The sequence below is a fragment of the Pleurodeles waltl genome, chromosome 9 (assembly GCF_031143425.1).
Source record: "Pleurodeles waltl isolate 20211129_DDA chromosome 9, aPleWal1.hap1.20221129, whole genome shotgun sequence".
NCBI classification, from domain to species: Eukaryota; Metazoa; Chordata; class Amphibia; order Caudata; family Salamandridae; genus Pleurodeles; species Pleurodeles waltl.
In genome coordinates this window covers 208,555,212-208,581,314 of record NC_090448.1, presented here as the reverse complement: position 1 = coordinate 208,581,314, position 26,103 = coordinate 208,555,212, and the positions used below count along the sequence as shown (strand labels likewise).

At 46.3% G+C, this 26,103-nt stretch overlaps 1 protein-coding gene across 3 annotated transcripts in view; it reads right to left on the bottom strand.

Moving 5' to 3' along the window:
• FAM107A (family with sequence similarity 107 member A) overlaps window positions 1-26,103 on the bottom strand; it is a 435,693-nt gene that overhangs the window by 293,728 nt on the left and 115,862 nt on the right. Inside the window, exon 1 of one of the 3 annotated variants that reach the window (XR_011198635.1) lies at window positions 11,155-11,371. The exons of 1 other annotated variant lie outside the window; for it this stretch is intronic. Coding sequence is in view for 1 of the 2 variants with exons in the window: in XM_069206546.1 (XP_069062647.1) it covers window positions 11,155-11,233 (79 nt within the window). In the remaining variant the exon portion in view is untranslated. Of the gene's footprint in view, window positions 1-11,154; window positions 11,443-26,103 lie in introns of those variants that run through there. One more of the 3 variants, XM_069206546.1, reaches the window with a different exon arrangement.

Below are 26,103 nucleotides of genomic sequence, written 5' to 3'. Positions count from 1 at the left end.
TCTCTCTATTTCTCTTTCTCTCTGTCTCTCTCTCTTTCTACTCACATAAGCTGATCTCCAAAGCCACCAGCAGGCTGCCCTCAAATGTCAGTAGAAGTTCAAGCTTTTTCTTCATTCAGAGTATGTTCCAACCCAATACACTGGTTCTTCTTCAAGAAAAAAACTATGGAATGATGGTGCTGTTGTAAAAAAATATTTTTTTTCTAAACAATGAAGTTTGCTGCCATTAGGTTGACTGCAAAATACCTTTTTGTGATTGACTTATGCAGCTAGGTCTAAGAGATGGTCACCCCTTTCTATGAATGGCAGAGAGCATGTCACTAGACTCCACTGCCTAAGACAGTTGCAGGCAGGAAAACCAATCAATGACACCATGTTCAGGATGAAAGGTGCATTAGGGCCAGTGAGAGTTTTTTCCCCCGCGGGAGTTGTGTAAAGCAAACAGAAATGTTAAGCAGGGAGAAAACATGGCACCGCTCTGCATTTCATCGAGCGTACAGTTGATTCAGTAAATTGGTGTGCCTGCACCAATGTAGGGTATGAGATTCCTGCCCTACCTGGTGGGGGTCTATTAAATAAATTGGGCTATGGGGGTCATGCGTCAAGGGAGGATAATCCATGATCTCCGTTGACCTTCAGGGCTGGTTTGCAAGGGGATAAATGGCTGTCAAAAACAACCATTGGCAAAGCCAATAGGTCTCACCTACAGGAGAGGTATTGGCTTTTGCAATAAGTTTTACCCATTATGTATAGCTATGTGGCTGCTGTTCAGCATGGCTAAAAGTTAGTGGCGGGGCATGAGGGGGGGTATATTGGAGTGGGGAAGAGTGGAATGGGGTAGATTGGAGTGGGGTATATTGGCGGAGTGGAGTGGGAGTAGAATGAGGTACAATGGAATAGGGTGGACTGGGGTAGATTGGAATGGGGAGGAGTGGGGTAGATGGTGGGGCAGATTGAAGTGGGGAGTTGGGTAGATTAGCCTGGTAGATTGCAACAGTAGTGGGACATACTGAATTGGTGTGGAGTGGGGTAGGTTGGAGTGGAGTAGATTGGAGTAGATTAGAGAGGGGTAGACTGGAGTGGGGTAGATGGAAGGAGGGTATATCAGGATTGTCTGGGGTAGGGTGGCCTGGGATATATTGGAGTAGATTGGAGTGGGTAGATTGGAGAAGAGTGGGATGGGTGGATTGGGGTAGACTCTAGTGGAGTGGAGTAGACTGCAGTGGAGTGGAGTGGAGTCAGGTAGACTGGAGTAGAGTTGTGTAAATTAGAGTGCGGTAGATTGGGTGGAATATAGTAGGGTAGAATGGAATGGAGTGGGGTAGATTGGAGTAGTTTGGAGTGGGGTAGATCGGGGTAGAGTAGAGTGGGGTAAATTGGGTGAGTGGGATAGACTGGAGTGGTGTGGGGTAGACTGGGATATGGTGGGGTAGATAGGAGTGGAGTGGGGTAGAGTGGGGTACACTGGGGCAGAGTGGGGTAACTAAGTATAGAAAGGGGTAGATTGGGTTAGAAAAGGGTAGATTGGGATAGACTGGAATGAAGGAGATGTGGTAGATTGAAGTGGGGTAGATTGGAGTGGGGGTGGGGTATATTGGGGTAGATTTGGGTGAAGTGGGGTGGATTGGATTGGAGTGGGGTAGATAGGAGTGGTGTAGCTAGGGGAGAGTAGAGTTTGATTTATTGGGGCAGATTGGAGTGGAGTAGGGTAGACTGGGGAAGAGTAAAGTACAGTGAACTGAGGTGAACTGGAATGGAGAGGGGTAGAGTGGAGAGGAGTAGATAGAAGTGGAAAGGAGTAGATTGGAATGGTGTGGGGTGGATTAGGGTGGTGTGGGGTAGACTGGAGTGGGGTAGATTGGAGTGAAGATGGACAGAATGGTGAAAGGTTGATTGTGATGGGGTGGGGTAAATTGGAGTGAGGAAGATTTTGTTATGGTTATATTAAAGTGGACTAGATTGGGTAGATTGGAGTGAGGTAGATTGGAGTGGGGTGGATTGGATGTGGTAGACTGGAGTAGGGTAGATGGAGGTGGAGTGAAGAAGGGTGGAGTGAGGTGTAATGGAGTAAAGTGGATTCGGGTGGAGTGGGTTAATTTGGACTGGAGTGGGGTAGATTTTGGTGGCATGTGGTATACTGGAGTAAAGTGGGGTAGATTGGGCAGCGTGGAATGGAATCGTGTAGATTGGGGTAGGTTGGAGTGGGGTAGATTGTGATAGGGTGCAGAGGGGTATATTGGATGAGTGGGATAGATTGGAGTGGTGTGAGGTAGACTGGGATGGGGTAGGGTAGAATGGGGTAGACTGATAGAGTAGGGTAAAGTGGGGTAGATTAGGGTAGATTGTGGTAGAGTGGGGTAGACTGGAGTGGAATGGAGTAGACTGGTGTAGACTGGAGTGGGGTAGATTAGAAAGGGGGTGGGGTAGACTGAATTGGGATAGTTTGGGTGATGTGGGTATGGATTGTATTGGAGTGGAGTAGATTGGAGGGGTGTAGGTAGGGTTAGAGTAGAGTGGAATTTACTGGGGCAGATTGGAGTGGGGTAGATTGGGGAAGAGTGGAGTCCAGTTAATTGATGTAGATTGGAGTGGGGTGGGGTAGATTGGAGTGGAGTAGATAGGAGTGCAGAGGAGTAGATAGAAGTGGAGAGGAGTAGCATGGAGGGCAGTGGGGTAGTTGAGGGTGGAGTGGGGTAGAGTGGAGTGGGGTAGAATGAAGTGGGATCAATTGGATGAATTATGGTAGGGTAGGTTGAAGTGGAGTGGGGTAGATTGGAGTGAGATCAGAGTGGGGTAGTATGTAGTGGGGTCAATTGTAGTGGGGTAGATTGTAGTGGATTTGGACAGAGTAGTGTGCGTTAAATTGTGATGGGTGGGGTAAATTGGAGTGGGGTAGATTTGGTTAAGGTGGGTTGGAATAAAGTGGACTTGATTGTGGTAGATTGTAGTGAGGTACATTGGAGTGGGGCGGACTGGATGGGGTAGACTGGAGTAGGGTATTTTCAGGTGGAGTGGGGCAGGGTAGATGGGAGATTAAAGTAGGGTAGATTGGATTGGAGTGGAGTGGGGTAGATTGAAGTAGGGTATATTGGAGTGGGGTCGTTTGGAGTGGGGTAGCTTGAGTATGGTAGTTTGGAGAGTGGTAATTTGCGGTAGGGTAGTTTGAATAATGTACACTGGAGTGGAGTAGAGTAGATTGGATTGGAATTAGATAGACTGGAGTGGGGTAGAGTGTGGTGGGGTAGAGTGGATGGGGTATAATGGGGTGTGGTGGAATGGGGTGGATTGGGGTAGACTAAGGTACAGTGGGATGGATTGGAGTGGAGTAGATTGGAGTGGAGTAGATGGGGTAGGTTGGAGTAGGGTAGATTGGGCAGGGGTAGAATGGAGTAGGGTAGATTGAAATGGAATTATGTTGGGTAGAATGGAATGGGGTGGAGTGGGGTGTATTAGGGTGGAGCTGGTTAGATTGGAGTGGAATGTGGTAGATTGGAAAGAAGTGGAGTGGGTAGATTTGGGTAGAGTTGAGTGGACTGTCGTGGAGTGGAGTGGGGTAGGTAGGGTGGATTGGAGTGTGGTAGACTGAAGTGGAGTAGGGGAAATTGTGAAAGAGTGTAGTGGGGTAGATTGTGGTAGATTGATGTGGGACAGATTAGAGTGGAGTGGGGCAGGTTAGAGTGGAGAGGAGTTTGGTAGATTTCAGTGGAGTTTGGAGTGGAGTAAATTAGGATTTAGTAGGGAATATTGGACTGAGGTAGACTGGAGTAGAGTGGGGTAAACTGGAGTGGAGTTGGGTGAATTGGAGTGAAGTAGGTTGGACTGGGGTACATTGGTGTGGGTGGATTGGAGAGGGCTGGAGTGGAGTGGAGTGGGGTAGACTGGGCTAGACTGGAGCAGAGTGGGACAGATTTGAGTGGAGTGCTGTAGTTTGGGGTGGAGAGGGGTAGATTGGATAGATTGGAGTGAGGTGGGGTTGACTGGGTTAGATTGAGTGGATTGGTATAATTAGAGTGGAGTAGACTGCAGTGGAGTGAGGTACAGTGGGGTGGCGTCAGGAAGATTGGAGTGAGATGGGGTTGATTGGGTTAGATTAAGTAGAGTGGGGTAATTAGAGTGCACTGGTGTAGATTGGAGTGGAGTAGGGTAGGCTGGATTGGAGTAGGATAGACTGGGGTAGAGTGGAGTAGGGTAGATTGGAGTAGGGTAGGTTTGAATGGACTGGGGTAGATTTGATTGTAGTGGAGTTGATTGGAGTAGATTGTAATGGAGTTAGGTAGACTGAATGAAGGTAGATTGAAGTGGGGTAGATTGGAGTGGGGACGCTTAGAGAGGAGTAGACTGGAGTGAGGTAGATTGGAGTGCAATGGGGTGAGTGGGGTGGAGTGGAGTGGGCTAAATTGTGATAGACTGGAATAAGGTAGATTGTTGGGGAGTGGGGTATGGTGGAGTGGAATGGTGTAGATTAGAGTGGAGAGGAGTTGGATATATGGCAGTAGAGTGGTGTAAACTGGAATGAAGTGGGGTAAATTGGACTGGGGTAGACTGGAGTGAAGTGGAGTAGATTGAGGTGGAGTCAGATGGATTGTAGTGTAATGGGTTGGATTAGGGTACACTGGAGTGGGGTGGATTGGGGTAGATTGGAGTGGGTAGACTGGAGTGGACTGGAGTAGAGTGGGTAGATAGAGATAGATTAGAGCAGAGTGGCACATATTTAAGTGAAGTGTGGTAGATTGTAGTGGAGTAACGTAGACTGGAGTGGAGTCTGGTGGATTGGAATGGACTGGGTTGGATTGGGATACACTGGAGTGGAGTGGACTGGAGTTAGGTGGACTGGAGTGGAGTGGGGTAGACTGGGGTAGATTTAGAATTACAAAAAATATGGTTCATTTCTACCAATTTTTAAATATTCTGAGACATCAGCACAGCTTTTTTGTGCTAAGAAAAATCATCCTACACCCTCTCCTTATACATAGATACTCAGCAGGATTCTCACATATATTCTCTCATTTTGAAGTCAGAAAAAGAAAAGTAAACATCACACCCCCTCAGAGGAGAGACATTGACAGTTGACCTCTTTCTTTGAAAGCACAGCAAATGTGTCAAGATAAGAACAAGATTTAAAGGCCCGTTTACAGAAAGCGAGTTCATGGAAGAATACAATAAACATGGTTTGGACAACTGGAAATATGAGCTCAAGCCAGAAAGCATAAAGTAAATAAAGCCAGCAAATAGAAAGCCAGAAACCACAGGTGTGTGTAAAACCTGTGTAATTTGCTGAAAGGTAAATACTCACAATTACTGCAAAATACACAAAACTGCTTGCAATTACCTGAAATGCATCTTGCACTGAATTACATGAGCAGTACGTTAGGTTACAAATTCAACTCAAAAATGTAATTTCGAGATGATTTCTGGTCACTTGGGCTCAAAACAGTGGCACACGTTCAAATTTGTAGCCTTGTGCTCAAGAATTACCCGAACAGTCCACTTGTGTAAACAATCTACCTGAAATGTGTAAATAATCTACCTGAAATGTTTGCTGACTACCTGTTTTAAAGGAACTTCTACTCACATTCAAAACACTGCAGCGTGCGCTAAGAAAAGTACCAAGATTGCACATTTTCTCCTCCAACAGGAGTCTCCTTATAGGACTAGTATAAACGGGTAATCGCTGTAATTTCACAGAACTTTTATAATGTGCAAATTACCAAAATTGTCAATTACGCTGGCATGGTTAACATTTTGCAGAGATCTAGTTTAAACTATTGGCCTCGCTACGAGTTTAGCAGTCCCGATGCAGTACTGCCAAACTTTCAGAGAAGACACCACTGTCATGGCTGTGGCGCTCCTCCCCCCACCGCCCTATTACAATGTTCCTGCCAGTTTTGATCGGTGGGTAGATTGTAATAGAGCGTTCTAGCTGAACAGTACTCCTTTAAGAGAGCCAAGTGCTTTCTTGTAGCACAGAAGGAACTGACCAGCACCCTCAAAATGCGCACTGTCTGCAAAGTTCTCCGCCAGCCATGAAAAGGCTGGCGGAAAACAAGGTTGTAATCAGCCAGGCAGCGCTGATTTCAGTCCCGCCTTGGCTGACTACAACCAAGAACATTGTCAGCCCATCGGGAACAATCTTCATGGCAAGACGGCAGTCCCTTAACGGGTCTGTCCGCCAGGGTTTTAATTGGTCAGTGGGACCGCCCGGAGTGCGGCGGTCCAACCGTCAATAGAGTGCGGTGGTCCTCGGATCACCACACTCTTAATGAGGCCCTAAGTCTTTTGGTCACAGCAATTCAAAGTCTGTAGTACCCTTTCAGGCATGATAAGAATCTAATTTTCCTGTGGTGTATTGTTAAACTCAAAGAGGTTTCTGTGCCCATTCTAAGTACACCTGCCTGTCAGGAGACACCCATACTGTTTTATTAAAATTATAAACAATGATAATTTATTTTTTATTTATTTTTTATGACAAGCATATGACCACCATCCTTAGGGTGTGCTAAGTTTATTTTTCTTCTTATTGTGGGATATCCTTGAAATTAAATAAGCTTTGGCAAAGCAAACAGGTCTGGTATTGCTTGCAGATCTTTTATCGTTGACAATGCTGTTTTTCACAAGCAAATGGTTTTCATAAAGGTTTATTACAACAATAATTCAATGAGAGCAAGTTGTATATGTACCTGTATATGCATGCATAGTCCGCCATCTTTAAATGGATTTTTTCAAACTAAAACTACAACCAGTGATGGCTGCCCATATGTGCGTCATATGCTAGAAATAGAAATAAAACAAAATGTAAGCAACACACCACATTACCAATACTAGACCCAGTGACTTGGCAAATGCCTGTGTATTTGGTTTTCAAGAGTAAAAGTGAATTAATTATCTGTGCAATACTCACATATAAAGAAACGTGAGCATTCTTGTTCCATTGAGAGGAGACCTACCAGGCACTTGCCAAAAAAAAGAACAAATTAATAAACAAAAAGTAAATGCCAAACTGATTGTGTTTTTTGCCTGATCAAGAACATATTAGAACAGTAGTTTCTGACACTGAAAGAGACTACTTTTTTTGTTAGTGAGCATTGTGCAAGACCAGAATGCTGTCACTCACACTAAGTTAGGCCAATGGCAGAAGTGGCCTAACCCGAAATTCTTAATGCTGTTGTGGGTGGAACAACAATGTGAATGGCACAAGAACACTGGCACCAGTCCTGATGAAGTCCCCTTCAACCTTCCTTTTGGGACCGAAACATAAACATAATTGACTGTTGACTGTCCTGGCCTACAGATGAGGAGTGGTCTTGGGACACAGAGGCTATATTGATTCATGGCCACAGATATTTAATACACACTGTTTCTTACTGTGGCTGCATGTTTTACACACCTGGCCACTGCAACGTCACTATTATTGTCCATATAGCTCCTTGCTTTCACTTTAAGGAGATACTCGTAAACAACATCTGCATTGAATTGACTTGGTCCTCTATCATTATTGTTCTATTAACATTGATTGTCTGTTGTGAACGTAAACTTTAAATCCAATAATTTCTAGAACCACTCCAAAGGAACTATTGTATTTGTTTGTATCAATAACCTGATCTAGGGATGCAAGGTTGCCCTTTTTGTTGTATATGCCTACACTGGGTCAGTTATCATCTCTCTGTTAGCATCAATACCTGTGAGAATGAATTACTCATGACATGTGGCATGATGTCAGTACTGAATGATAACCTGTGGTAGAGCAGGCTTTTCTGTGTTGCTACAGTTCATCTCACTCTGTTATGAAAACTGCATAGAAAACGGATCCAATGCTTTCCATGGTGTCAGTCCTTGCACACTCAGCCAATCAACGGAAACTGTGAACGTGGTTTGAAAGGTAACAGGTGACTCGTGGGAACTAGCCTCGGACATCAAGTCATTCAAAAAGAAGATTATGTAAAACAATTATATAAACTCTGAGAAATATTCCCTTTAAAGCAATATAACTAAACATTATTGCCCTCTGCAGAGGGCATTAACCACTCTCTGTTAATTGCTAACACTGCAATTATGAAAACACTAATTGACAGGGTGGGCACCTAAATAATGGATGGGCAAATACGAGCTGATAGCGCCCAACAGCGTGTGAGAGTGGGAGTATTAGCACCTGATTCCCCCATACACGATCTATCACAGGACAAAAAGCCAACCCTCTTTCTCAGTCTTCTTTTTGGTCCTCGCCAGTGAACCTAGAATTCAGATAAACATTCACTTGGCACAGTTAATCTCATTATTTCACACAGGGTGTCAACAGTACTTAAACCTCAGCCTGGATAGCACAGAACGATTAAGATATGTTGCACATGTAGAGCCTTTTTCAGACTGCTATTTGTTAATATTTTGTTTTTTATTCTATCCTGTAGTTATTGGCTGCACCATGACATATTGATCATTATTTTGGTTTTGTGAACTTAGCTCGACATAAACTACTTCGCTGCTAGATTGAGGCTGTATCTTTATCTCTCAAATCCAGTGATTTAAATGGGCTGGTACTCACGGGTACTGTGTTCCTGCTGTTCTTATTTTTATCACTCCGAGTACCAGCCCTTCTCTGCTGCTAAAGAGAGTACTCGTGAAAGGTAAGATCATTGCTGCTAGTGCTGCTGAGCACGAGGCTGTCAGCCTGTCTGGACCACACTTATGACAGTCAAATCGCCTCTGTAGCCCTGAGCTGAGCCACTGCTGAACTATTCAGCAGCCTCATTTGCATAATTTCTGGGTGTTCGTCATCACACTGTGCTTGATAGAGCCGTGCCCATTTGGGACCTGTGCTGTCCATCACATTCACACTATGGGGGAGTACTGGAGATTTAATCCCACCAGTCTTTAGTATGTGGGTCAGCTTGTGTCTGTGTGTTTGCCTGGTTGAAAATAGAGAAAGAGGGAGAGAATTGTGACACTCAGGGGGTATTTCAAAGGCAAGTCATGGTAATGATTAGTGTGTACAAGTCTGTTTCCTTCTGTGTGTGGACACTCAAGAATATATGAGCAGGGCCAAAGGAATTATACAGCAGGAGAGGGACAAATTATGTAGCAAGAAACGGCAAATTATGTGGCATAATGTGGCTCATTTTCTGATGATGGTACTTCATTATTTTTTCATTTTTAAATGTATTAACACTGTCTGTGCGTACGTTATATAGAGAAAGGTGAGAAGTCAACCTTTGCAAAGAACCTTCCACTGCAGGCATGTTTCCCAGCAATTTTATTAACTTTTGAAACTTTAGAGCTAAAAACATTTTGTGTTGACATTTGCAGATTATGCACCAGATGATATATTATGTGGCAAATATTGCAGATCCATAATTATGCAGCGGCAAATCACATAATTCCAGCGGACGTGTATGTAAGTATTTTTGCACATACAGTAATATAAGAGAATGGCATTAAGAAACTGAAATATTATGAAACAAGGAAATATGAACATATCATTGTGTTTGGCCTTCTTTTTATGTAACGAGTTACACATTTCTGAAAGGCATGGCATCACACTAGCTGTTGATTACTATATATTTCTTGTGCCATGTGTGCAGAGTGAATGTGTACATATAGGGAATTTATGACGACTATCAAGGGCAATGCAAGGGCAACATGAATACTCTTTAGAAGCTGGGCCAGCTCTACAGCCTAACCTTGAGGAGAAAGGCTTTCTAACCTAGAGATAAGCTGACGTTTTCTGACAAAACATGATTTAATGGCGTTGGTATTTCAAAGAAGCTACTGAGGCAGATGTTCTGCCACTGGGTAAGCATGCCTGTGTGCCTGGGGGGCATGGTTACTCGTCCGCACACGTGAATCCAGAAAATAATTCTTCAGGTAGCTCACCGTGTACAGTTCTAGCGCTTTCTTGGAAATGTAACTTGTGGTCTAGCTGTGGGTTCCCTCAAGCTGTAAATATGAGCTGCTGAAATGCGCAATGATTTTAACTCAACGTCAGCATCCAGGGACACTGCAAAGCGTCAGCACCAGTGTCACTGGAGATATAATTTCCAGTAGGAAAAGCAACAAATGGTGTCCACAGTAAAAACTACAGTACTGCTCGCCACACTCAGAGAAAATCCACCTGCCACAGGGCAATAATAATCTCAGTGTACAACCAGCTGGATAACCTCAATACTTGTCAAACTCAAGCACTATTAAAGAGAACGGACATATTTGAATCGCCAAATGCACTGATTACTGTGCTGGTTGGCAACTTATTCTCATTTAAGTGTTCTTTTACACTGCAGAACTCTCCTCTTCCTGACCCTCTGCAGAGGGGGCGGGGCTAGCAGAAACGCTGTTCAGCTGAAGAACACATCTAATTAAACCTCCGGCATTGCACCTCCCTGGCACCCGGGCTGGCCGGGGGCTGCCAGCAGTGTGTTTACCTACGGTACATACCCTTCATAATGCACGTGCCTGGCATTCTCTCACTCGTCGTTAATCCACACACTGCCCCTGTTGCTTTCTGCTCAGACTGTGCAAGGTTGCAATCAGGTTACATTGCAGAGATGCAAATGTCAAAACGAATCCCTCCAAACACGGCCGCAGCCAGTGCACTGTACATAATGCGCAGATTCGGTGCTGCCCCTCCCATGTTTTCCATGGCAATACAAATCACTGGCTGGTTTAAGGCGATGCAAAGCGGCGCTAGGCAAATAGTTAAACATCTGCGGTCGAATTGCACGTTTATCTTACGGTGACATGCTTTTATTGACATCCTGTGTATGCTGCCCGCGGCGACTGCAGAGAGGGATCGTTTATATAGTTACTGTACATAGTCAGCGCGGCCAAAGGTGAAGTTGTGATCGCCACTTTTACGTATTTTTAGCCTACAATTGCCTCAAAGAAGGCTTTCGATAATCTAACATGGTAACAAATTGACCAGCTACAGAACCCCTGCCAAGAAACAACATCAGCCCGCGAGGAGGGGAGCCCCTTCCCCCGCGCACTTGTCTGAGTTCTGTTTATTCTACAGGTTTCATAAACCTCATCAGCCTTCTGCAAATATTCATGCGCGGGGAGTGCTCAGGGGTCACGGATGGAATGTCCACTCTCAGAGGCAGATCAGATTTCTGGTGCCGGACTACACACACATCATAACAGGAGGCTTTAGCAAATGCACCTGCTTACCTGACTTGACTAACATGGCTCTATGCGCCCCCGCAGCTCCAGCCGGCACCCTCACCTGATCCCACAGTCGGTGAGACATGGCGAGGCAGGTGCCGGGTATCGACCGTCCGATCCCGCTCCCGGCTCTAGCAGTACCTAGCCGACTCTGCAAGTGAGCATGACTTTTGGCAGCCTCCGCAAAGCTCTCTCACTCGTGCCGAGATCTTTTCAGCTGGGAGAGAATGCATGTCACGTGACTCCGCGGGCTGTTCAGCAGCTCCTGCCCTCCCCTCCTGACAGTCACGCTCTGGTCTACCACAAGCATTCCTTGTGTCTGTGGTGATAGCACCATATGCTTTTGTGTGGCATGTTCTTCACACCTACTAGTGCACCAATGTGCTGCGGACAGCAGTGTTTGTGGCATCCATCACCACAGACTACATCCAATGACATGTTTTTTTCTCTTTGCTATTTTTGATTGTCCAGAAAACAAAAATATGAGCTTGGGGTTTTTTAATTACATGCTAGTGAAGAAGTAGGCTTTATATTCACAATTTTGAACACGTATTTTAGAGATACCTCAAGTCTCACGCGTTGTGAGTGAGACTCACACATTGTGCTGTTGGATTGAACTCTCATGTACAGAAGGATACATGTCACACCTGATGAGGTCTAACGCCTGATCTTTAAAAGTGACTCAGTCTAAAGCTTTAATTCGTGCAGAACAGCTTCTTGGAAAATAAATGCTTCAAAAAAACCATCGAACCGCAGGGGATGGCCTCATGAAGACCACTTACATCAATGAGAGTAGAGGTGTTGTACTCAATCAATCAGTCAATCAGGAAACTTGTAGAGCATGCTAATCACCCCGAGGGGTATCCAGGCGCTGGTGTGAGGAGGGTCTATTCGAACAGCCAGGTTTTGAGTCTGCTCCTCAACTCGGTGATAGACGTTGCTTTGTGGAGGTGGATAAGGAGGTCGTTCCAGGCTTTGGTAGCGAGGTGGGAGAAGAAGCTGCCTCCGGTCCGTGTGCGCTGAATGCGTGGGACGTTGGTGAGGGCAAAGGAGGCAGACCGCAGGTGTCTGGTGGGCCGGTGGAAGGTCTGCGGTTTTTAAGGTATTGTGGTCCGGCGCTGTGGAGGGCTCTGTAGGTGTGTTTGAGCAGTTTGAAGTGGCATTTCTTCTTGATGGGGAGCCAGTCCAGGCTATGGAGGTGGAGGGTGATGTGGGTGTATTTGGGCAGGTCCAGGATGATTCTTGCTGCTGCGTTCTGGATGGTTTGAAGGCGATTGAGGAGGTGGGTGGACGTTCCGGCGTAGAAGGCATTCTGGAGTCTGCTGGTGATGAGTGCATGGGTAACGGTTCTTCTGGTGTAGGTGGAGATCCAGCTGAACATTTTGAGGAGCATTCTGAAGGTGCTGAAGCAGGTGGAGGCAGTCGATTTGACCTGACATCTCATGGAGAGTTCACTGTCGGTGATGATTCCGAGGTTGTAGGCGTGGGGGGAGGGGGTGGGGGTGGGTGGACTTCTGAGTGTGACGGGCCACCAGGAGTCATCCGACGGTGAGGGGGGTCTTCCAAAAAGGAGAACTTTGGTTTTGTTGGTGTTGAGCTGGAGGCAGCTGGTTTTCATCCAGTCGGCCATGTTGGTCATGGCATTCTGGAATCTCACATAAGAGGTTTAGCTAATTTAATGAGGTTTAGGTATTGTGACATTTCTTCTCTTCTTATTGATGTTAACAGAGTCAAAACATGACTTTCAGTGATGTCATCAACTATGCCAATTAGTTCTCACTCCAAAGAATTTTCAAAACTTGTGAGTCCTGAATTTATTTTGCAGCATAAACAAAGTGCCCTGTTCTTCCAGGGGAAACTGAAGCCAGAGAGTCGGCAAAATAATGAACCAAACTCTTGTAAAATCACAAAGTCAGTCAGTGAATATGTGTGCATTCCAACCCACTGATTTATGACAAATGAGCGTCCAGATGGAACGGTATTTAATAGGATGTTGTGCAGAAGAGGGAGGCGGGAAGCCCTGGCTAACTTAAAGCGTGAATTTGGAGCAGTACCTGCTGTCTGTCTTGCTGTTGTTGCTCGCAGTTCTGAAGACTGCTTTGCAACTCACACTTGTGATTTATGCCTTCTAATGAATAGTTTATATGTCTTAAGCTTTTACTATTTTCAGTAATTTGCTGCTTTTGAGGGGATAGAGGGATAACTCACTCTAGCAGCACAGTGAGATGATTGCTTTTGATAAGAGCTGTCTGGCAAACATCCTGGAAGTGAGCCTGTTTCTCCTCTGGAGTGAAGGAGTAACCTCTTAATATCTCTTGAAGGATAAAACAACTATAAAGATAAAAGTCAAACACATCCTAAAAATTGTATGTCTGGACAATACTTAACAGAGAGAGGTGGGCACAACAAAGCTGTAAGTAGTCCTATAAATCAAACTACGGTGATGTAATCCTGAAGATCAATAACGGCTCCTGGAAGCTTCAAGGGGATTTAGGACAATGGTTTAAACTGACTTTCAATGCAGCCCGTTTTAATGGAAGATCTCAGAAATCGAAGAAGAGGTGTCAGAAAATGGGTATGAACCAGGAATATTCTTTAAAAAAAAAGTGTAAAGGCCCACCAGTCGGTGCCTGATGGCTCTATTAGCTGCCCACTAACTGTCCATAGGAAGTGTACAAGGCGATGGAGGTACAGGAATTTGGTACTGTTGCAGAGAAATGCCAGGCAGCATTTGAAATTAAACATTTACATGAAGACCTAAATTAGAGTTGTAAGGAAACCTCTTGCACCTTGAGCAGCACCCCCAAAGTATTTGCAGACTTTCAGAATCAAGAAATTTGAGTTTACCAAACTTTTCTACAGATGGGACATCAAAAAAATGTAATCTCTGGATGATCGTAACAAGTGAACTGTTGGATCCTTTCTTAGCTGCAAGATCCACCTTACCATACTGAAAACTTCTGACCGCCAGAAATGTTTCTAAGTCCGAAGGTAAAACTTTCGACTATGATAAGCCATCAACTTTTACTTAGCTACGAAAAGGGTATTTAGTTTCTAGTCTACCATACTCCATGTTCTTTCTTTGGTTTTTGAACTCCGTGTTGCTCAATTAAATAGTTTTCCTTTTTGCTATAACCTTTTATCCCTATACTTTTTTTTCATTTTGGGGGATTTTTCTCATTGCACGTTTTATTTAACTTTGTTGGGAAATGTTTAGTCCTTTTTTCTTAACTATGCTATTTTCGTTTTGTTGTAGAGGCACTACCTGAATATGTCTGAAGAAAGCCTTTCTCTTTGGGCCAAGCTACAAAGGGTGAGGCAGAGATTTCTCAATTGAAGCCAGTTTACCTTTTAGAAGTAAGATAATGTGGAGGTAGCAGGGAAAGTGTCTCTGTTTGGAAGTGTTAGATCCCCACTCCACTGTAAGCAAAAGCAGGGAAAGTGTTAGGCTTTGGAGGGGTTAGATTCACTATTTCCACTCAAGCATCATCAATAGCAGGAAAAGTGTTGGACTTTAGAGGCGTTAGATGTATTCCCACTTCATCAACAAAAGCAGGGAAAAGTGTTAGACTTTAGAAAGGTTAGATTTACTATCCATATTCCAATGTAAGCAACTGTAGGTAAAGAGTTGGACTTTAGAGCGCTTGAATTTGCTATTCCTGTTCCAATCCAAGCAACAATAAGGGAAGTTTTGGATTTTGGAGGGGTTAGAGTTACTGTTCCCACTTAAATCTAAACAACAGTATGGAAACTGATGGACTTTGGAGGGATTCAATTCACTATTCCCAAAACAACGTAAGCAAAATAAAGGAAAGAACTGGACTTTAGAAGGTTTAGATTTAATATTGACTCCCATCTCAGCAACTGTAAGGAATGTTTTAGACTTTGAAGGGGTTAGATTTACTAGTCCCACTCCAATATAAGCAACAGTAGGGAAAGTATTAGGCTTTGGAAGGGTTAGATTTACAAATCCCCTCTTCAGTCTTAGCAACAGTAGGAAACTGTTGCTTTTTGGAAGGGCTAGATTTACTACTCCCACTCCAGTGTAAGCAGCTGAAGGGAAAGCATTGGACCTTGGAAGGGTTAGACTACCTCTTCCCACTCCATCATAAACAAAAAATATAAAGTGTTGCTCTTAGGAAGGTTTACATATACTATTATAACTCCTAATCATTTTTAACAAACACATTTAAACACATAACAACATACATTTTTTAGAACATATTCAAAATAAAATATATAGACTATATAAATGAATAAAATTAAACGTAAAAAAATAAAGCATAAAAAACAAAAAAGAAATATGTTTAAAGTAAATACACTTCCCTCCCTTCTGCCCAAGAAAATGCACAAATTGCCCATTAAACCTAAAATAAATTATAAATAAACTATAAAAATGGTAAAATAGCAATTAAGTAAAACAAATAAAATTAAAATCAATAATAAATATAAAATGCCATTTGCAATTGTTATTATTAAACACACATGAATGAATAACAATTAATAAAAACGCATAAAATAACCTACATTAATAATTAGATATATCATTTACATATTTAATTAACAATTCATTATTTAATTAACATAAACAATTAATTGGAAGAAAAAAATTCCAGAGAGAGGCTGATACTTGAAAAAATCTGTTAAGTCTGAGAATTGCTATATCAACAATTTTGATATAAAATGCAATATCTATCTAGATCCAATTTGTTATATTATCAGTTGTACTATTGTAATTCAGGTTCCTCTAACCCAACTGTTTCTGGAAACTGGTTCTTCCTATTGGACAACAAGTGGATTTCTCTCTTTCTCACTACCCCTTACCCCAATCTTCCTCAGTGGTCTATCTCAGTCTGTGTCCTATTAGGTTGAGTAGAGCCTATAGAAAGTTACATTCCAGGCCTGATCCTCTGGGCATGGCACTTCAGGCAAATACAATCATTTGACTGAAGTTGCACAGTAAAAGACAATAAAACAGTGGGCCCTGCTTTTGTACTACCAAATTTCAAGTATTAGCCAACTCCACCCATCAATGATTTAGAAGATTTGTCTGTAGTAATCAAATTGTTTGAAAGCAGGCTAGTCCTTAAGGGTAAAGACTAATGGTACTCTCTGCTGAGCTTTTGAATGATACTCAAGATGTACTCAGGAAAAGCTAAAAACCACCACCTTAGCCACCTGTTCAGTATTTGGCTTTGATACACCTGGGTAGCTACAAAAAGTGAATTTAGGTGGGACTACTAGAAAGCCTGGATTCACGCTAGCTGACTGTTTCCCTTTTCTGATCATAATCTACCACTCAAACAATATGTGAGGGTAGCCCTAATGATATCCTATGAAAGGAACAGGCCTCACAGTAGTGGAAAACGAATTTAGGAGTTTTCCACTACCAGGACAGATAAAACACACATGTACCTGTCCTGCCTTTTACCTACATAGCACCCTGCCTTATGGGTTACCTAGGGCCTACCTTAGGGGTGACCTATTTGTAGCAAAAGAGGAGTTTAAGGCTTGGTAAATACTTTTGAATGCCAAGTCGAAGTGGCAGTGAAGCTGCACATATAGGTCTTGCAATGGCAGCCTGAGACAAGGTTAAGGGGCTACTTATGTGGGTGGCACCACCAGTGCTGCAGGTCTCTAGTAGCATTCAATTTACAGGTCCTGGGCACATGTAGTGCACTTTACTAGGGACTTACAAGTACATCACATATGCCAGTTGGGAATGAACCAATGTTACCATGTTTAAGGGAGAGAGCATATGCACTTTAGCACTGGTTAACAGTGGTAAAGTGTGCAGAGTCCTAAAACCAGCAAAAACAGTGTTAGAAAAGTGGAGGGAGGTAGGAAAAACGTTGAGGGATGATAACCCTAATGCTCTCAGGTCTAACAGTTGTCCCTCCCAGCTGAAACTGGGGAAAGCCACCCAATCCCTTGTGAGCTCTCATTGCTAAGTCGAAGGTATCTGGAGAGACCATCAGCATTCTCGTGGTCAGTCCCCGGGCGATGCTTCACCATACAGTCCATCCCCTGTCGGGAAATTGACCACCTCAAGAATTTAGGATGTTCACTCCTCATCTGCATGAGCCATCTGAGGGATTTGTGATCTGTCTGAACCCAGAAGTGAGTCCCAAACAGGTAGTGTCTCAGCTTCTTCAGTGCCCAGACCACAGCAAATGCTTCTCTTTCTATGGCACTCCACCTCTGGTCCCGTGGTAATAGCCTTCTGCTAATAAAGGCTACTGTTCGAGCCCTCCTCATTCAGCTGTGCTAGAACCGCCCCTATGCTATACTCTGAAGCGTTTGTATGCACAATGAACTCCTTGTCAGGGGCCCTGAGCACGGGTGCCATGCACATGGCTTCTTTAGAGAGTCAAAGGCTTTCTGACAAGCCTCTGTCCAATTCACCAATCTAGGTTGCTTTTTGGATGTGAGTTCTGTTAAGGGGGCCACTACGGTGCCATAACCCTTAACCAATCTATGGTAGTACCGAGGCCTAAAAAGGCTATCACACTGTTTGGGTTCTAGGTGGTTGCCAGGCCGTGATTGTGTCATTCTTGGCCTGGAGGGACTGCACATTGCCACAACCTTCTAGGTGTCCCAAGTTTACCACGGATCCCTGGCTAATCTTGCACTTACTGGCCTTGATTGTTGGGCCTGGCCATTGCAGGGACTGGAGCACCTCTTGGAGGTGCAGCAGGTGTTCCTCCCAGCTGGAACTGTAGATGGCAATGTCGTCTCGGTAGGCAGAGCAAAACTCATCCTTACCAGCTTGGAACCCATTAACCAACCGTTGGAAGATAGCAGGGGGATTTTTGAACCAAAAGGACATCTCTCTGAACTGGTAATGTCCCTCAGGAGTAGAAAAAGTGGATGTCTCATTAGTCCCCTCAGTCAAGGCAATCTGCCAATACCCTGATGTGAGATCAAAAGTACTTAGGAAGTTGGCAGCGCCTAGCCTGTCTATGAGCTCCTCAACTTGGGAGATGGGGTGAGTGTCTGTCTTTGTGACAGAATTGAGACCCCATTAGTCCACGCAGAACCTAAGTTCTGGCTTAGCATCGATGCGGCAGCCTTGGGAACCAGCACCACAGGGCTGGACCAGGGACTGCTGGATTTCTCAATCAACCAAGTGCCAGCATCTTGGCAACATCCTCCTTGATGCAGACCTTCACCCTGTGTGACAACCTGTACATTTTGTTCTTTATAGGGGGTCTGTCTCCTGTGTCAGTATCATGGACACACAAGTGTGTGAGTCCAGGGGTGAGGGAAAACAGGGAAGAGTACTCCTCCAGTAACTGGTAGCAGCCCCCCTGCTGGTCTAGGGTCATGGAGTCAGAGAGATTGACACTCTCCACTGACAGATCACCTTATTTGGCAGAGAGGAGGTCGGGAAGAGGTTCACTCTCCTCCTCCACACCCTCATCTCTCACCAGAAGCATGGTGACCTCAGTCCTCTCAAAATGAGGCTTCAGTTGGTTTACATGGAACACCCTTAGGAGGTTCCCAGGGGACTGGAGGACCTTGATCTCAAATGAGCCAGTCCAGCGGTCCTGTAGAGCCCTAGGCTTTACTGGCTCCATTACCCAAACTTTGTTACCAGGCTGAAACTCCACTAGGGTTTCATGACCTCTTGACTGGCCTCGAGGTTGCTCCTGGCCTTCTTCCAGAAGTGTTGCATCTGGTTGCAGAGGGCTAGCATGTAGCTGATCACATCCTGAGGGGGTGCTTGGGAGCTTTCTCCCACCCCTCTTTTCCAATGCTTAAGGGTCCCCTGACAGGGTACCCATAGAGAAGCTCAAAGGGACTGAACCCCACTCCCTTCTGGGGTACATTTCTGTAATCAAAGAGAAGGCATGGCAAGAGGAAGTCCCACTTATGCCTCTTGGCCTCAGGGAGGCCTGTGATCATGCCTTTTAAGGTCTTGTTGAATCTCTCCACAAGACCATTGGATTGAGGATGATAGGGTGTGGTGAACTTATAGTTCACCCCACACGCATCCCACATAGACTTCATGTATGCAGACATGAAGTTTGTGCCTCTATCAAACACACTCTCCTTCGGGAATCCCACACGGGTAAATATCCCCATCAGAGTTCTGGTCATCACCGGTGCAGTCACCGTTTTCAAAGGGATTGCCTCTGGGTAGCGGGTGGCATGCTCCACCAAAACCAGGATAAACCTGTTGCCTAGGGCTGTTTTGGGGTCCAATGGACCAATGACGTCAATGCCCACCCTTTCAAAGGTCATGCAAACAATGGGGAGTGGAATCAGGGGGGTCTTGAGCCTTTTCCCTGTCTTCCAACTGACATGGCAGATGGGACAGGATCTACAGAATGCATCAGAGGCCATCTGCATTCGGGGGTCAATAAAAGTGAGTGACAAGCATGGCAAAGATCTTGTCTTGCCCTAAATGTCCTGCCAGGGGAATGTCGTGAGCCAGGCCCAGTAGGAAGACCTGGTAACACTGGGAGACCATGAGCACACGTGCTTCCCCAGCCTCAAGTACCTTAGGCTCACTTCAAAGGAGATCATTCTCCCAATATATAAGGTGATCACCAGAGGCTTCACCTGCTGCTTGAGCTGAGTCCTGTTGCCTCAAACCCTCAAGAGTGGGGCACTCTTTTTGCACCTGCAGAATTCTTCCTTGGTGGGCTCACCCTCAACTTGCCAACCGGCAAGCTCAGGCAGGTCCCCTAGGGAAGCAATGTCCTCCCCCAGTTGGCTCTGGGGCCTTCTCCTCAGGGACCCCGTCAACTACCGCGTGAACTTCTGGGACAAGTTTACCACACCCTGTGCCCCTCTCCTTGGCAGCTGTCTGAGCCATTCTTCCAGGCTCCAGACACCCTTGACTCCCCTCCCGGGCAGCCATGGACCTTGTGGTCATGCAGACCCTCTCAGGCAATCCCAACATTTCCAAGTAAAACCTTAGCCTCTCCTCCTTCCAGGTAGTGTGCTCAAGGTCATTGCCGAACAGACAATCTACAGGCATGGGGGACCCACAGATACTTTTAGAGTACCAGAGGACCCCCGTACACACACACAAAGCAAACCAGAGCTACTGTTAGGTGGCTCTCACGATTGTCAGCGACTATGACTTGATGGAATGTTTTGGGAGGACATGCTCTGCTGACACCAGCTTACCCTGGGGCTTCTACTTTTGAGCTCTGGTGGTTCGATTAGTGAAATGCTCAAGTTGGTGCAGGTTTGCAGGGGTTGTCCTCTACACCAAGTCAATAAATGGGTTAGAGATCTGGGAAATTGTAGGACTACAAGTCAATGCCCTGCCTATGAGCCTTATCCCTGCGTGATAGAAATATTAAGAGCTCCTACTTGCTGACTCATAATCAGGAAAAGTGGAAAGCATTGAAGGAGTACGATCAGAGGTTTATGCTGTGACTGGCTTGGACATCTACTATTGTGGCAACTGCTATCACATCTCAGAGGAGTTAGCTTCTCCTGAATGAACAGGTACCTCTATATGGGTGCTTAGGTAAGAATGGGAAGAGTGATCAGAAACAAGAAAACCTCACCTTTAATCCCATAGAGCCCACAACAACTGATCATTAGCACATATCTCAGTGGGAACATGAATCAACTTCAGAAACCTTGAAGAAACTGGATATGAAATCTCTCCTGTTAGATACGAAATCAGTTTGTCTGAATTCAGTTGCAGAATTTACTTCCTATTGCACTTTATGACCCTCATGGAGTAGCGGCGCAACAAACATAGTTCTTGCATAAATTAGGTGGAGCACCGCATTTCTGACATGAAGAACAATTTGTTAGTGAGAAATGAGAAACAACTGAAAATAGAAAATGCCTTGGAATTAAATAAAGACAAAGTTATGGGAGCCAGACCTCATAGGGCCAATTTCTGCATTGTTGGGATTCCAGAGTTGACTTATACGGGATGGATGAAACTTTAGTGGAGAAAATACTTATTGGCCAGAGTTGACTGATAAGGGATGGAGGTAAACTTTAGTCAATAAAATACCTATTGACCTCTGTAACAAGTCAAACATGTTGCCCATCTTTGTGGTGAAGTGTCCATCATTCTCTGGTGCCACACCCTGTTCCAGGTGCTCCAGTGATACTCATCATAGCAAGATTGGTGAACTACAGAGACGCTAATACTATGCACAGCCTTGCACACAAATAGAGAAAGTTGTCCTGTTTAGGTTCTTTACTATATTTCTATCCTGATGTCACCCAATCTGTGCAGGAAGCCAGGAGAGACTTTCCATCAGTCAAGAACAAACTGCAGCAAATGAGCATCCCATACATATTTTGCATACTACAAAGTTAACATTGTTGGAAGGGTGAGGTTTACATATTTAGAGACCCAGGAAAAACTTTGGCCCTCATTACAACATTGGTGGTAAATCCCGCTTACCGCCGTGCAGAAGACCGCCAACACACCGCTGCGGCTGCGGAAATCCGCTACAGCTATTATGACCCACAGGCAGGAATCAGCCAAAATCTAGACACCCACACAAGTCCGCCACACCATAGGTCAGTGATCAACTGGCGATAACAAAACCTCCACCGTCACGCCAACAGGAATACGCCCACACTATCACGACCCACAAACCCATGTGGCGGTCTTTCAACCGCAGTATTCCATTGGCAGTACACACCGTCGCGCTCAAAATACACACACATTTACAAAACACAACCACATTGGACAATTCGAAATACACACACCTGATACACATACACACACCACTCCCACACACCCACACCAATTTATAACACACACCCACATCACCCACAAACCCCCACGACAAAAATTGAGAAAGAAGAACAGAGAGAGACACCACCGTCAACAAACTAGCATCCACAGGCATACAACACCATCACTCACACAACATCCATGCACTATCACACAACACACACAAACACATTCCCACACATCACAACACACACAACCTCACACATCACCCACACCACACCATGGCACCGCAAAGACATCCCAGGTTCTCTGAGGAGGAGGTCAGGGTCATGGTGGAGGAAAGCATCTGGGTAAAGCCACAGCTATTCGGATCCGAGGTGCAGCACACCTCCATTGCTAGGAAGATGGAGCTATGGCGCAGAATCGTAGACAGGGGCAAAGCAGTGGGACAGCATCCAAGAACATCAGGAAGAGGTGGAACGACCTACGGGGGAAGGTGCGTTCCGTGGCCTCAAGACACCAGATTGCAGTTCAGAGGACTGGCGGCGGACCCCCATCTCCTCCCCCACAACTAACAACATGGGAGGAGCAGGTCTTGGCTATACTGCACCCTGAGGGCCACGCAGGAGTAGCAGGAGGAATGGACTCTGGTAAGTCAAAAATTAACTATTACATCCCCCACCCTACCTGCATGCTATCACATACCCCCACCCTCACCCCCATCACTCCAACACCTCACATATGTCCCACTATCACAAACCACCCATCCCAACACCAAGCCCTGCATGCAACACCAAAGCATAGACACCCATCACCAAAGCATCTCCACTACAGATATCCACACAGATCCCCAAACCAAATATCACACAAGGTTCTAGACACGAATGTAAGCACTGGGGTACAGGGTCACCCACCCATTGCACACAATGGCACACACAGATGCAATAATCATGCCTTTACACCACTGCAGGACCCCTACCCAACGTCACCGGACAGGAGGTTCCAGACATGTCCCCCCCCCCAACAGAAGAGGCCCACAGTGATGACAGCAGCTCTGTCCAACTGGATCTAGATGACCAGCCCGGCCCATCTGGGACATCGGGACAGTCGGTTCCCCACACACTGGCACATGCCACCACAGAGCCTCCCCCTTCAGGAAACACCAGCACAGCACCACCCAGCGGGCCCATCCCTCTGTCCCAAACAACACGTCAAGCAGCAGTGTGTCCACCACTACAGGGAACCCAGGTAAACCCACAAACATCAGGGACCTGGGGGCAGTGGCAATGGGCACACGGTTCAGGGGACAAAGGAACAGGAAAACAGGGGAACTGGGAGGACTGCTGTGCGACAGGGGGAGGACAGGCCCAGGGAACCCACTCTCCACGAGGCCCTCTCCAACATCATGGGAGCGTACCATCATTCCCAGGAGAAAATGGCAAAAGTACTGGCCAAGTTTCAGGAGACCCAGCGGCTGCAGGAGGAACAGTATTTGGGTATCAGGGAGGAACTCAAGTCCATCAACACCACCCTGGTCACCATTGTAGGGGTGCTGAAGGACCTTGTGAACACCAAGAGGGACACTGTGGCACAACAAGGGGCCCCTGACACTAGCCTCGATGATGAACAGCCCACCACCTCCGCCGGCGCTAGTGGACAGGAGGCACTGCCACAGGACCACGACACCAGCACCCCACCCCCTGCAGATGGAGAACCACCCCGCAAACGGTCCCTGAGATCCAGGACAAAGACAGAGAACAATACCAAGTCCCCCGCCAAGAAATTAGACCAACCTGAATGTCATCCTTCTGTCCCAATTCGTCACTCTGTCCATCCTTAAACTGCCCTAGCTCCACTTCCTATGCCCCTTGGGACAATGCACCTGTAAGACAAATAACTGGACTCTGCCATGGACATTCCTCCACCATCAGCCCTGACCATTTTCCATTTCCAACCCCCTCCACTAATTTGCACTTCAAGTCAGGGTCCATACACTGGGTGAAAGTGACAGACATATGATAGGTCTAACAATTGTATGAGATGTAGGAGGCAGTGATGTCTTCCTACCTGTGTCTCACTGGAAGTATTGCTGGATCACGTTGTTTCTGTTGTTGATATCCTCTTCTTCTGCCTCCTCTTCTTCACTGTCCACAGGCTCCACAGCTGCCACAAGACCTCCTTCTGGACCATCCTCCTGCAGAAAAGGCACCTGTTGTCGCAAAGCCAGGTTGTGCAGCATACAGCAGGCCACAATGATCTGGCACACCTTCTTTGGTGAGTAGTAGAGAGAACTACCTGTCATAGGGAGGCACCGGAACCTGGCCTTCAGGAGGCCGAAGTTCCTTTCGATCACTCTCCTAGTTCGCCCATGTGCCTCATTGTAGCGGTTCTCTGCCCTTGTCCTGGGATTTCTCACTGGGGTCAGTAGCCATGACAGGTTGGGGTACCCAGAGTCACCTGCAAATGTCAAGGGACAACTGTTAGACACACACTAACCCTTAGGGACAAACCCAGACAATCATTCACAGGGTATAGGGTCCTTGTCCTCACCTATTAGCCACACACTGTGCCTCTGGAGTTGCCCCATCACATAAGGGATGCTGCTATTCCTCAAAATGTAAGCATCATGCACTGAGCCTCTAAAGTTGGCGTTCACATGGGAGATGTACTGGTCGGCCAAACACACCATCTGCACATTCAACGAATGGTAGCTCTTCCGGTTTCTGTTCACTCCTGCGGGGGGTACCAAGGCCACATGTGTCCCATCAATGGCACATATGATGTTGGGGATATGTTCCAGGGTATAGAAGTCACCTTTCACTGTGGGCAAATCCTCCACCTGAGGGAAAACGATGTGGCTGCGCATGTGTTTCAGCAGGGCAGACAACACTCTGGACAACACGTTTGAGAACATTGGCTGGGACATCCCTGATGCAATGGCCACTGTTGTTTGAAAAGACCCACTTGCCAGGAAATGGAGTACTGACAGGACCTGCACTAGAGGGGGGATTCCTGTGGGATGGCGGATAGCTGAAATCAGGTCTGGCTCCAACTGGGCACACAGTTCATGGATTGTGGCACGATCAAGTCTGTAAGTGATAATGATGTGTCTGTCTTCCATTGTCGACAGGTCCACCAGCGGTCTGTACACCGGAGGATGCCGCCATCTCCTCACCTGCCCCAGCGGACATGCCCTATGGACGAGAACAGCGAGCACAGTCAGCCAACACTGAGGTAGTAAAAATAGATTTTATTGCACACATTTGTCAATCCGCAATGTGCCTGTCACTGTGTGTATGCAAGGCCTAGATAGGTGTGACGCATTTAAAAATAATGCCATGTGGCCACCTGAAATGGCGGCTGTCTGACCTGTAATGTGGGACCAGGGGATATGAGGTAACTGCGCTGGCGTTGTACACTGTTGCAGTAGGCGGTCGAAGACTGCAGCGCAATCCTGTATTGGTTAACATTGGGCCCTATGGGCCCCTGGAGCCAATGACGATGTACGCCGGCGGTGATGGTACTCACCGCCGCGGACGTGACTCGCATTTTCTGTCTGTTCACTCACTTGATACCTGACTTTCGACAGGAGAGGACCTACACTGCAAGTGCTCCTGTGACTTCAGTTTAGAAGCGATGATGGCTCATGTGTCTGGGGAAAGAGCCCCTGCTTTCACTTCGGAGGAGTTGGAGAAGTTAGTGGATGGGGTCCTCTCCCAGTACACGCTACTCTACGGTCCTCCAGACAACCAGGTGAGTACACTGTGAGCATGCTGTATGGGCAATGCCTGTTTGGAGTGGTGTGGATGGAAGATACAGGGGGGGGACTGAGGCCTGCATTAGCGGACGGTGAGTGTATGTGCGTCAGGGCAAGGGTGGGAACCTGGGCCAATGACTGTGACGGTCCGGACGGTTAAAGATCATCCTTTTCTCCTGTACTATTCCTCTAGGTCAGCGCCCACCAGAAGAAGGATATTTGGCGTGCCATCGCCAAGGACGTCCGGACCCTGGGGGTCCACCACAGGCGGAGCACCCACTGCCGGAAAAGAGGACATTCGCCGCTGGAGCAAGAAGACGGCGGAGGCCCAGCTGGGGATGGCCTCCCAACGTGGGAGGGGTGCCCGTCGCACCATGACCCCCCTGATGTTCCGGATCCTGGTGGTGGCGTATCGGGAGTTGGATGGGCGCTTGAGGGCATCACAGCAGCCACAAGGGGGTGAGTACCGTCACATCCTTCTGATTCTTCACGCATTACGAGGTGTCTGGGTGGGGGAGGTGGGAAG